At 39.4% G+C, this 14,205-nt stretch overlaps 1 protein-coding gene across 1 annotated transcript in view; it reads left to right on the top strand.

Moving 5' to 3' along the window:
* Positions 1-10,781, top strand: part of GYS2 (glycogen synthase 2) — a 71,671-nt gene extending 60,890 nt beyond the window's left edge. The window contains exons 13-16 of the mRNA XM_007946784.1: positions 5,300-5,395; positions 6,668-6,831; positions 8,226-8,306; positions 10,563-10,781. Coding sequence (XP_007944975.1) covers positions 5,300-5,395; positions 6,668-6,831; positions 8,226-8,306; positions 10,563-10,781 — 560 coding nt within the window. The remainder of the gene's footprint in view (positions 1-5,299; positions 5,396-6,667; positions 6,832-8,225; positions 8,307-10,562) is intronic.
* Positions 10,782-14,205: the final 3,424 nt, after the last annotated feature.

Genomic DNA, 14,205 nt, shown 5'->3' on the forward strand with positions numbered 1-14,205 from the left:
GCAGTCAAATGCCTTAGACACTATGCTACCAGAGCCTAGAGCCTTGCTTTTTGTCAAGTGCTTCAGTGCAGCTTGGACCTCTTCCTTGAACCTACCATTGGTTCTTGATCATATGCCACCACTCATCTGTCAATTTGTCATACTGTGGTGTCTGGCATGTCACCGTGAGGCTGGAGGCTAGGCCACTGGTATTCAAATATCAGAAAGGTCATCCATGGTGGACAGGTTTCAGTGGAGCTTCCAGCCTAAGACAGGCTGGGAAGGACAGGGACATCCACTTCTGAAAAAACTGGCCAGTGAGAACCATATGAATAGCAGAGAAACACTGTCTGATATATTACTGGAAAACTTTAAGGGTAGTCCGGAAACATTGTCTGATACAGTACCTGAAGATGAGCTCCCTCAGATTAAAAGACACTCAAAATATGAAGAGCTGATTATGAAAGAGCTGCCTCCTCAAACTAGAATCGACCTTAATGAAGTAGTTGGAGTAAAGCTTTTGGGACCATCATTTGCTGATGGGGCATAACTCAAAATGGAAATAAACAACTGCAAACATCTATTAATAATTGGAACGTGGATGGAATGTATGAAGTATGAATCTAGGAAAATTGGAAGTTGTCAAAAATAAAACGGAAAGCATAAAGATCACTATCCTAGGCGTTAGTGAGCCAAAATGGACTGGTATTGGCAATTTTGTATCAGAGAATTATATGGTTCCTATGCTGGGAATGACAAACTGAAGAGGAATGGTGTCACATTTATCATCACAAAGAATGTTTCAAGATCTATCCTGCAGTACAATGCTGTCAGTGATAGGATAATATCCATACACCTACAAAGAAGACCAGTTAATACTGCTCTTATTCAAATTACATACCAACCACTAAAGCCAAAGTTGAAGAAACTGAAAATTTTTACCAATTTCTCCAGTCTGAAATTGATTAAACATGCAATGAAGATGTATTGATTATCACTAGTCATTGGAATGCGAAAGTTGGAAACAAAGAAGAAATATAGGGATTTGGAAAATATAGCCTTGTTGATAGAAATGATGCCAGAGACTGCATGATAGAATTTTGCAAGACCAACCACATATTCATTGCAAATCTCTTTTACCAACAACGTAAATGGTTGCTATACACGTGGACCTCCTCAGAGGGAATACACAGGAATCAGATCCACTACATCTGTGGAAGAGATGATGTTGTTGTGGTGATTAGGTGCGATGACAGAGAAGATGTAGAAGCTTAATATCTTCAGTCAATACAAAGCCAGGAGCTGACTATGGAACAGATCATCAATTTCTCACATGCAAGTTCAAGCCGAAGCTGAAGTAAATGAAAACAATTCCATGAAAGCCATATACAACCTTGATTATATCCCACCTGAATCTGGAGACCATCTGAGGAATAGATTTGCCTAATTAAATGCTAATGACCAAAGACCAAACAAGTTATGGTATGACATCAAGAACATCATACATAAAGAAAGTAAAAGGTCATTAAAAAGACAGAAAAGGGAAGAATATACTCACCATTTCTCAAGCTGAAAGAATTGAAGAAAAAATTCAAGCCTTGAGCTACAATATTGCTCACCAGCTGCTCCATGGAAGGAAGATGGGGCAATCTCTTTCTGTACAGATTTTCCACCTCGGAAACCCAATGGGAGTCAATTTAAGTCAGAATCAACTCAATGGCAGAGATTTCTTTTTTTTTCGGTATGGGAAAAATATTGAATGATGCAGAAAGCATCAAAAAAAGATGGAAGGAATGCACCGAGTCCCTGTACCAAAAGAACTAATATATAGAATTTGAAATTCTACATAAACGGGATTCTATAATCTTTATCTTTGCTGATGTCAGATGGATCTTGGCTGAAAGCAAAGAATACCAGACAGATGTCTACCTGTGTTTTATTGACTATGTATTTGACTGTGTGGATCATAACAAATTACGGATAACATTGTGAAGAATGGGAATTCCCAAACACTTAATTATGCTCGTGAGGAACCTATACATACACCAAGAGTCTGTTGTTTGAACAGAACAAAGGGATACTACATGGTTTAAAATCAGAAATGGTGTGCCTCAGGGTTGTATCCTTTCACCATACTTATGAAAGTCCAAGAAGCTGGACTGTACGAAGAATGCAGCATCAGGATTGGAGGAAGACTCATTAAAAATTTGTAATATGCAGATGATGAACTTTGCTTATTGAAAGCAAAGAAGACTTGAAGCACTTACTGATGAAGATCAAAGAATCCAGCCTTCATTATGGATTACACTGCAACATAAAGAAAACAAAATTCCTCACAACTGGACCAATAAACAACATCACAATAAATGGAGAAAAGATTGACATTGTCAAGGATTTCATTTTACTTGGATCCACAATCAATGCCCATGGAAGGAGCAGTAAGAAATCAGACTCAGTACTGCATCAGACAAATCTGCTGCAAAAGACCTTTTTAAAATGTTTAAAAGCAAAAATGTCATTTTGAAGACTAAGGTGCACCTCACTAAAGCCATGATATTTTCAATAGCCTTATATGCATGTGAAAGCTGGATAGTGAATAAGGAAGACCGAAGAATTATTGATGCACTTGACTTGGGGTGTTGGTGAAGAATATTGAAAATACCATGGACTGCCAGAAGGTCAAACAAGTCTGTTTGGGAAGAAGTACAGCCGTAATGCTCCTTAGAAGTGAGAATGGCCAGACTTGGTCTCACCTACTTTGGTCACATTGTCAGAAGGGACCTGCCCTGGAGAAGGATATCATGGTTTGTAAAGTAGAGGGTCAGTGAAAAAGAGGAAGATTCTCAACAAGATGGACTGACACAGTGGCTGCAGCAATGGCCTGAAACATAGCAATGATTTTTGAGGATGGCACAGGACCAAGCAATGTTCTGTTCTGTTGTACATAGGGTTACTATAAATTGGAGCCAACTCCATGGCATCCAACACCAACAACATGATCTTTATGCTTTCTAGCATGCCTGGTGTCTCATAACTTTTGACATACCATCCTACTGTTCTAGGTACCATCAAAAATAAGTAGGTGTAAAAACATTGAAACTTCTTGGAAAAGACAGACCAAAGATTATCACTTCTTGTTACATGACATTAGAACATTTATTTATCTAACTCCTTTAGTAGTCTCTCTTGTTGTTCTAAATATTGCTATTGACATCAAGATGACCACATAAATACCTTAAATTATTTAGAATAGAATATCCTTTGAGAGACACAAAACACTAATTTCATTGCTGAACCTAATACTTTGTTATTGGCCCTTGTTTCTATCATTTCTAGTAAGTAATGCAATTAATTATTGGAAGCTTCAAGGGCAGAGAAGCACAAATCCAAATATATGAGTGACTGAAGGAATGTGAGAGGTCATTTACTTTGAATAAAGTAAATGTCATATAAATAACAATAGATCTTACACCAAAAATATTTTATAGGACACTTAAACTTAATAATAAAAAATAATAGAGGAGATATATCTAGTGTTCTAAGATAAAGGCCAGAGGATGTGTTATAAAAGGTAAGCAGAAGATTAAAGAAGTTTGAGGACTACATCCACTCCTCACCTATCGACATGGTTAGTTTTGAAAGACCAGGTCTTTATGTAAAAATCGACATTATGCAAATATAGAGGATGCCTACATCATTATATAACTGCCAAACCACTGAGAATGACAGTCCAGCCAAACTGACAAATAATCTTAACCATCATAGTCAGTTGTACTCTTGCCTCACACTTTAGCATTCATTACTGCCAGACTTATGTTGTTAATGTGCAAAACAGTCTGATAAGAGATTTTTTTTACTGCGGTCATAAATGAAAAATGTCAATGAGCTGGTTGATAAGACAAATGTAGGTGTACTCCATAGTGAATGTGTTATTCCTTGTTTAAATTAACTGACTCGAGTTGGTCATTCCTTATCTAACCTTGTATTGTAACAGAATTAAGACCTCTGGTGGCATAAGTTTGGTATTACCATATAGATAACTCCATTTTTTGTTTCCAAATAATCTTTCTTTGTGAGACTAGATATGTCTCATTCCAGAAAATATTCATTAAGGTCTCTATTTTGTGTTTGGAGAAAACCTGTTGAATATAAACAATTATTTAATTAAATTCATTTAATGAATATTTATTGTGCTTACATGAGTACAGCACTTGACATTTTACTGCACATTATGTTAATGAGTATTTGATTAAAAAATAAGGATCTGTGAATTTCTGTGAAATTGTGTATACATATTAGTATGAGATGTGTTCGTGGAAGAAGTTCCAGAGTTTTCATCAGCTTAAATGATTCTCACCCACCTTCTCCTTCCATCCCCCAGTATTAGAAAACCATTGCTCTCTGGGTATAGAGCTAAGCCAAGAGGATATACTTGCAGAGCACCAGAAAAGGCCATTGTCTTAAGTGCTAGTACTTTATGGCTACAGTGAGACCTTTCTTTTTTCATCTATCCCCATTACCCATTCAAGAATGATTTCAAACTCAAATTCCTTGTGTAAAATGCAGACATCCTTGAGAACAGAAACTTTTTAAAGACACAGCATATATTTTCTAAAAAGCAGGTTTTGACTAAACTGGAGGGAGGAGACCCTGAGTTCACTGAGCACCTGAGAAAGTAGAAGGAAGAAATCAGTCATATTCAAAACATATTCACCTACCTCATAACCTTTCCAAGTACTTAGGGACACAAGCTATGACTGGTGCAAAAAATCAAAGCAAACAAAAAAAAAACAAACAAACTCACTGCCATCAAGTCAACTCCAACTCAAAGTGATTCCCATTGGGTTTCTGGGACTATAAATTTTTATGGGAGTAAAAATCACCCATCTTCCTTCTGCAGAGCAGCTGGTGGGTTTGAACCACTGGCCTTCTGGTTAGCAGCTGGATGCCTTATCCACTATGCCACCAGAGCTCAATAAATAAAGCCAGGTGGTGTTAAAGAGGCAGTTACAAGCAAGAGCTCTGGAGCTGAGGCACCTGGCTTCAAATCCCAACTCTACCACTTCTCTGCCTTTGTGAAGTTGGGCAAGTTATTTAAATTTTCCATTTCTTCTCTTGACAAATGGCGACAATGATTGCCTCATTTCACATGGTTGTTAAGAAGATTAAATGGGTTAATACATGTGAAGAGCTTAGGACAATGTCTGGTAAAAAATTAACGCCATTATTATGTAGCAAACTAGGGCTTTTTTCACTTCTTCCTGTCTAAGAGATATAGGAGCTCATCTGAAGCCATGCTTTTGTCTATGTCTTCTGGCAGCTGAATGCACTGTGATGGGTATCCCCAGTGTGACAACAAACCTCTCTGGCTTTGGCTGTTTCATGCAGGAGCATGTGGCTGATCCGACTGCGTATGGTAAGGGTTTTCATCATTACCCTGACACTGGGAGAAGTGAGCTTTAGCCAACCAAAACCCAGGGTCCTTCCAGAGCATAAATCTAAAGCTATCCTAATACTTGAACTAGTGTTATACATTTTGTTTAATTAAAAGTAGCTGTAATTATGTGATCCATAGATAATAGCATTTATAGAACACTATAAAGAGTAGTTCAAAACTAGAGAAGGAGAGCTAAGCTTGGGCAATATCTTATCCTTTCACCTTTGTCTATTTATTTATTTTTTTCTCTGAAAGGATTTGGCCCTCTACTTCCTGGATATGATAACCAGGGTCTTAACCAACCAATTACCATAGAGTCGATTCTGACTTATGGCTACCCCATATGTGTCAGAGTATAACTGTTTTCCACACGGTTGTCAAAGGCTGGTTTTTCAGAAGTAGATTGCCAGAACTTTCTTCCTGTGTGCCTCTGGATGGACTAGAACCACACCAATCTTATGGTTGTTGTTGTTGTTGTTGCTATGTGTCATCGAGTCGGACCCAACTCAATAGCGACCCCTCCTTAGGTTTCTGAGGCAGTATCACTACGGAAGTAGATTGCCCCATCTTCCTTCCGAGGAGTGGCTGAATCTTATGGTTAGCCGTGTGCTAACTGTTCGTACCACCCAGGGACTCCAACCAGGATCCATATTGCTCAGTGGTATCATTTTCAGAGGCCATGCCAAATTAGCAAAATTCACTTAAATAGTTTAAGATGGCAGGAGAACCTGCATATCACCATTTATGTCCTTGTTTCCTAGCAGCAAGTAATGTGAGGATGGGATGAATTCTCTGCCTACACGTTGCTAATTCCCTTGGGTCATTTCCAGTTGCACTGTCAAGGTTCCTCTTTCTTCAGCCTAGAGCCATGGTTCTCAGCTATGGCTACACAGTAGAAACACTGAGGAGCTTACAAAAACTTTATACCCAAGTCCTACCTTTGGAGATTCTGGCTAATGAGCAGCCCTATTGTGGATCATTGATCCAGGGTATCCCTATACAGCCAGATTATCTCAGGAAGACCTACTTTGTTGGCAATGTGTTGGTGACAGTTGAAAGCCATTAGAAAAAGATCATAGAGGAAATAAAACCTTTGAAGAGAAAAAATAAAGCAGAGGCAATATGGCAGACAGAGAGTAGATAATGTACATGGCCTAAGATAGAATCAAAGAGATAATGAGAAATAAGAGAGCAAAAATGTTTTAGGATCAGCTTTACTTTTACCTATTCTTTGACTTTTATGCCCTTCAGGTATTTACATTGTTGACAGGCGGTTCCGTTCTCCAGATGATTCTTGTAACCAGCTGACTCAGTTTCTTTATGGATTTTGCAAACAGTCACGCCGTCAGAGAATTATCCAAAGAAACAGAACTGAGAGGCTCTCAGATCTTCTGGATTGGAGATACTTAGGCAGAGTAAGCAAGTTGATTATAATCACAAAGGACCACTTTCAAAATTCCACTGAAACACAAAGTGTTGATTCTAGTAATAATCTGCAAAGTCAACTCAAAAAATGTTTAAATTTCAGTGATATTTTCATGTATTTTTTAACTTAATATAAGCTTGCAAAGTCCTAAATCTAGTCATTCATATTTACTCTGAGTCACTAATTATAAATCATCAAGATCTAGTACTAATATTACTAGTTATTCTGTTGTTAATACGTAACTTGATGCAATACAGGTATGCATAAATGTTTAATGAAGATGAAGAAAACATCAAGAGAACAGTTTTTACTTTGTTTTACTCTAGAGATAATGTGATCATATTAATCAATCACAGTAGAGAGTGAGAATAAAACTGTGTTCAAAATGATGTTGTTGTTGTTATGTGCCGTCGAGTCGGCCCCGACTCATAGCGACCCCTCCTTGGGTTTCCGAGGCAGTATCACTACGGAAGTAGGATTGCCCAACCCTCCTTCCAAGGAGTGGCTGATGGGTTTGAACCGCCAGCCTTCTGGTTAGCAGTCAAGTGCTTCAGCCACTATGCTACCAGAGCTCCTGTTCAAAATGATAAGGACAGGAAATACCTTCTTACAACTATATAATCAGTTTATAAACACCCATATATTCACATACCTTAGCGCTGACGATTTAATGAAAAATAAATAGACTTTGCCTTTACCTAATATAACGACCTACATACTACCTACATAACTGCCTACTTACCTACAACTAAACTCACTGCCATCGAGTTGATTCCGACTCATAGCGACCCACTTTGGGTTTCCGAGGCAGTAAATCTTTACGGAAGTAGATTGCTTCCTTCCACTCACACTATTCAACTCTCCTGACCAAGTGATAAATGCTGACATTTGTTGAGGACCTATACATACTAATGTCAGTACTCATTACAACAAAGGATGATTAATTTTACTATCTCTGTTTTATAATGAAAACAGAAAGATAAGGCCCTTAGAAGTTATGTTTCTTATCTAAATAAGGCCAGAAGCAGGATTTAAGTCCATTTTGTTGGACTATCCAAGCTCCACCTTTTCCCATGCCACATTGCCTCTCTGCAGAAAGAACAGTGTTTTTAGTTGCCTTAATGATCAACACAGAGCTCAGGATGGCCAATATGACTCCTCATCCTCTAACTTCCATATTTCCTTGTTTATGAATTTATAAATAATAAAACTATAAGCTGTAACTTGCTTCCTGAATCTCGAACTTAAAGGTAGGTTCTGCTACCTTTAATATATGTATATATATTTCATTACTAGGAGAATAGGTTTGTGTAATAACTTGTATATTGATATGGTTAAATCTTTTTTTTTTTTTTAAATCTGTGTGTTGGCTTTCTGTCATAGTATTACCAGCACGCCAGGCATCTGACATTGAGCAAAGCTTTTCCAGATAAATTCCATATGGAACCAATATCACCACCAACGGTAAATATTCTATGCATAGTTTACTTGTTTTGAAACCTAAACTTCCTATTTATGAACATTTATAACAATAGCTTTAGATTTTGGCATAGCTAAAAAACAAACTATTATACTTCTTCATAATTGTATCAAAGCAGAGTAGAGGACTGATAGCCTATGTGTGGGATGAGTAGATCTCAATGGAGGACCACCTCCATACTATCTGCTGGAAAATTCTTTCTTCCTTCTTGTTGTCGTTATGTGCCGTTGAGTCAGATCGGACTCATAGTGACCCCTCCTTGGGTTTCTGAGGCGGTGTCACTACAGAAGTAGATTGCCCAACCTTCCTTCTGAGGAGTGACTGGTGGGTTTGAACCTCCAGTTTTCTGGTTAGCAGTCAAGTGCCTTAGGCACTATGCTACCAGAGCTCCATTAGACATGCATTCTTTTGAGAATTGTTAAAAAAATAAAATTGAACTATCCAAACAAGTATTTAAATATACGGTGACCACTTGGCAAGGGTAATATAAAGTAAATCAAGCCCCACGGGAAGAATTGGACAGGATGAGCATTGAGGTCCCATTTTGCAGTGCCCACTGGGGGCAGGGATGTCTTATAAGGTTCAGTTAGATGTTTATGAGGGGACTTACATGGACCACATCTGTCATCTGATTCACTTAGTTGGATATGACAGGAAACACAGACTGCAAACAGGGCAGCCAGCATTAGGCATTTCTCTTCAGGGGAAGGAGTCCTTACAGCAGTCTACACAGCCACCTAGAAGTTCTCTCCTTTGTTTCTTCTCCTCATACTCACCAGAGAACAGCTTAGGTACAAGAAGATGAGATTCACATCATTGGGTATAGGGTCCACATTAGCTTAGAAGCTCCATACCTCACAAGAGGCAATCTCTCTTATAAATCTCCACACACAGGCTTTCATGTTCCCCCACATGAATCATGCCTATGACAGGCATCCCTGCATTCAGGGATGCCCAAAAGCTAGGACTCCCACAAAGTATTTACAGATCCCTTGAGTTGAGATATAATGTGTCAATCAGGGTCACTTTATCATAAGCAATTTTCTCTAATAACACAACTGATATTCCACCTGTATTAGGTTTCCAGTGGAACCGATCTAGAAAGTTAACCCAAGGTCAAATTTGCACACAGAGAAAGTAAAAGGGCTTTTTTTTTTTTTTTTTAATTTTTTACCTACAAATTCCAACTCCCATGTTTACAGTTCTAGCATTCAGAGAGTTGATTGATTAGGAGTGGTCATTCCACTTAATGATAATTCAGCTATGTTTACCCATTTATCTACTTAGTCAACGAATACTTATTGAGCACCTACTCTGAGCCAGGTCCAAGGTGCAGGACTCGTCAATTTTTTTGCAGTTCTGCTTTCAGGGGAAGTATCTAAAGCTTGAAGTGACTGTACATGTATGACATAATTATGTATACAAATGATTGAAATACAGAATGACAAATGCTATAACACTTTTACACATTTGTCTCCTGCTATAAGCATGTGTACTCCTAGGAGGCAGGGAGCATGTTATTCATCTTTGTTGCCTCAGTGGCATTACGGAAGCTGACACAATTGGTACTTAGTAGGTCCTTATTAAATGAATTATCTCAATGAATCTTAGAAGGTCATTCTGATTAAACCTAATGATATTTACATATTAACTGAAATAACAGCAACTAATGGAATTTTAGAGCCAAATTGGTGGCTTAGCTTTCATGGTTCTTTCAAGTAGTAGCTATCTGTGGCATGCCCAGGCTTCCACATTTTGAATTTTGTGAAGAAAATCCAAAGGATGATGTAGAGCCTGGAGCTATCAGCCATGATAGTTGAAATGAACCATGGCAGTTGAAATGAAAGGCTCTGGCATCATCACAGCTCTGGACCAAATCTTGGGTCTGAAACTCATGTGCTGTGTGACCTTGGGCATTTCATTTCTCCTCTTGAAGTCTTAATTATTGTTCTACTTCTGTAAAGTAGGAAGAAGAAATTTACCAGAGTATTGTTACAAAGATTAAATAAGGTAACATTTATATAGCAACAGGCACATATTAGTACTTGATAAAGGATAGCTGTATTTTTCATTGATCTATCTTGAGTTTAGTGGAACCACAATCAAAATAAAGTTAATAGGACATGAACATATCACAAAATATATCCAATTTTGTCTTTTATTAAATGAGCTTGCATAGCATTTATATCATTGAAAAACTAGAAGTCATAATGTTTGTGTCTTGTTTGTGTCTTTGGCAGACAGAAGGATTTAAATACCCCAGGCCTTCCTCAGTACCACCTTCTCCTTCAGGGTCTCAGGTCTCTAGTCCTCAGAGCAGTGATGTGGAAGATGATGAGGATGAGCGATATGATGAGGAAGAGGAGGCTGAAAGGGATCGGTTGAATATCAAGTCACCATTTTCTCCAGGGCATGTTCCTCGTGGCAAGAAAAAGCTACATGGTGAATATAAGAACTGAATTCCTCACTTGCTGAACAGACCTAATTTAAAAATAACATAATAAGAATGATTATTTAAAGGAATGAAAAAATTTCATCTTCTTCTGAGTATTGCAGTTGAATTTATTCTGTGCCTAAAAAGTGGAGTAGATTAAATGAATGACATTTGATTCTTAAAATAAAATCCTAGTAATTTTTCCAGTTTCCCTTTTCCTAGTAAATTTAGACATGGGGAAGATTTTAATTAAAGAATAGAACACTGAAAGTATTTTTAAATAGTTTTTTTAAGCAATAAGATTCTTTCTTCTATTACTGTTTGTTTATCATCATTGTGACCCTTTGCCTCGTATTTATAGAGGTTCTATGCCTTACCAAACAAGTCTCCCATTTTCCCCCCAGAGGATCCCATCTTAACCATGTATGTCCACTACCCACATTTTTAACATAAAAAGTTGACAATTCAAACCCTCTCAGAGGATCTGAAGGATAAAGACCTGGCAATCTTCTTCCATAAAGATCACAGCCAAGAAAACCCTATGGGGCAGTTGTAGTCTGTCTTGTGGGGTCGTCATGAGTGGGAACTAACTTGCTGGCACCCAATAACAGCAACACAGGTCTTCAGTAGGAGTCTTTGGGTGGTACAAATTGTTAAGTATTTGGTTTAATACAAACCAAAAGATTGGCAGTTTGAACCCACCTGTAGTGCCTAAGGCATTTGACTGGTAACCAGAAAGCTGGGAGTTCAAACCCACCAGCCACTCCTGGGAAGGAAGATTGGGCAATCCACTTCCGAAGAGATACTGCCTTGGAAACCCAAGGAGGGGTCGCTATGAGTCAGGATTGACTCGACAGCAGTGAGCTTGGGTTTTTGGTTTATAGGTGCCTGAGAAGAAACTCCTGGTGATTGGTTTCCAAAAGGTCACATCCTTGAACAGCCTATGGAGTGCACTTCACTTCTCTGTACTTGCTATGAGTCAGAATTGATTAGACAGCAACAGATTAGATCTGTCAATGAGCACTTGCATTTTTAACATGAGTCAGAACCATGAACTTATATCTAGCTCTTCAGATAATCAAACTTCACAAGAAAATAAACTCTCTAAATCCAGCTCCTTTTGCATATTTGAATGCAATTTCAGAATTCTACAATTTATGTTCAAATTAATGATAGAAAGATGTTACCTTTCCTAACTATAACACTTTTTCTATTGTTTAAATTTGAAAACTTAGTCAGTCTTCCATATATGATAAATTATTGAATATAAATCAATAAATACATCAATACTTAAAAGATTTAAACTCTATTGATAATCTGTTGTGTAAAAGTTTTTTAGATATTTAAATAACATATGTAAAGGCCCTTAACAGAACAGTTAACATGGTCTGCTGCTGTGGTAGTTAAGGTTGTTGTCAGCTTGTCTGGGCCTGGTTGAGTGGCTGGGCAGCTGGATGTACTTATTCCCCATGGTGAGATTGGCAATCAATTTCATGTTAGAATATACGGGAGCAGCTGAGTAGCTGCTTTAGTATATAAGAAGCACTTTGAGGACAGTCTCTAGCTTTTAGGCATGCTTGAGCCCTGCATGTAGCCAAGTCATTGCTCAATAGCCTGCCATGCCCTGCTGATCTTGGGACTTCTTTTGGACTTGAATTATTGGCCTGCCGTGTTGTTTGGTAACATTGGGATTGTGCCTTTTTACTTGTTGACCTTGGATTTGTCAGCCTCAGCAGCCAGCAACTGTCTGAGTAAAGAAAAGCCTTCCACTTTAGTGGGCTAGGAACAGGAGGCAGAGCTGAAGCCCATGGTTGAGGGGCTTTCACTCAGCCCCTAGAGCCTGGCACTTTGAACTCAGATGTCTAGACTCCAAAATTATAAGAGAATAAAACCCTGTTTATCTGAGCCATCCCATTTGTGGTATTTTCTGTTAGAGCAGCATAAAGTAACTAAAACAGAATTTGGTACTGAGAGAGTGGGATGCTGCTCTGACAGATACCTAAAATGTAGAAACAGGTGTGGAGTGTGTCCTTGACCTGAGATCCCAGCAAAGAGACCCCGGCATGTAGCATAAGAGACAGCAGCAACAGAGCCAAGAGACCAGCATGAGTGATAGCAGTAGCAGAGCTGAGAGATTGGCACGAGACAGTGACAACCTTACCAGCCCATGGAGAAGAAAGCTGGATGCCATTGGGTAGGTGGCATTCTGGTTGAGTGGGTTGCCTTCGAGCATTAATTGGTAGAAGAGATTGGCATGAAATGGAGTAGTAGGTTGGCTGGCCCATGGAGCAAGAAAGCTAAGTGCTTTTTGGGCAGGAAGATTTCTGGCAGAGTGGGTTGCCTTTGGCATTAATCAGCAGAAGTAGAGAGACCAAAGGAATGGGAAGCAGAGCTGCCTCAGCCTCAAAGGGTAGGACCATGGCTTCTGGAGGTGGAACCACCATAGCTCCCTAGATTTCAAAGAGTCAGACCTTCATCAACTTGGTTCTGGAGTGTGGGGCTGCTCATTCATGTGGGCCAGTGGGATGGGGCCATAGCCACTGCCCAAGAGTGAGGGGCAGGGCTGCCATTTCCAAGAGATAGAGGAATGGGCCCACCAGGCCAAGGGGGTGAGGTCTCCACTCAGATGAACTAGGGCACTGGAGTCACCCAGTGAAGGAGATCTGTACAGATGCCACCCAATGAAGATCTGTACAGGTGCCAAGTTGACAAGGGGGTGGAATCATGGTAGTTAAGGTGGTTGTCAGCTTGTCTGGGCCTGGATGGGTGGTAGGGCAGCTGGATATAGTTATTCCCCATGGTGAGACTGGCAATCAATTCCATGGTAGAATTTACTGGAGCAGCTGAGTAGCTGCTTTAGGGATGTGGTCTGCTTCCAGTGTATAAGAAGCAGCTTTGAGGAAGGTCTCTAGCTTTTTGGCACACTTGAACCCTGCATATAGCCAAGTCGTTGTTCAATAGCTTGCCATGCCCTGCCGATCTGGGGACTTCATCTAGACTTGAATTAGTGGCCTGCATGTTATTTGGTAACATTGGGACTGTGACTTTTTACTTGTCAACCTTGGGCTTATCAGCTTCAGCAGCCAGTGAAGAAAAGCCTCCAGCTTCAGTGGGCTGGGAGGAGGAGGCAGGCAGAGCTGAAGCCCAACGTTGAGGGGCTTTCACTCAGCCTGCACTTTCACCCAACTCAGACTTCTAGCCTCCAAAATTGTAAGAGAATAAATCCCTGATTGTTTGAACCATCCCATTTGTGGTATTTTCTGTTAGAGCTGCACAAAGTAACCAAAACAGCTGCTAAGCAAAAGATTCACAGGTACCTGAGAAGGAAAGCCTCGCAATGCACTTCAAAAAAAAGGAGCCATTGAAAACTCTGTGGAGAGTTCCAGCAAGATGGCGGACTAGGCAGAAGGACTGCACAGACCCTCTTCAACAAAGAAAAGGGAAACCAA

The sequence above is a fragment of the Orycteropus afer genome, unplaced genomic scaffold (genome assembly GCF_000298275.1).
Source record: "Orycteropus afer afer isolate SDZICR_OR568_19922 unplaced genomic scaffold, OryAfe1.0 scaffold00171, whole genome shotgun sequence".
NCBI lineage: Eukaryota > Metazoa > Chordata > Mammalia > Tubulidentata > Orycteropodidae > Orycteropus > Orycteropus afer.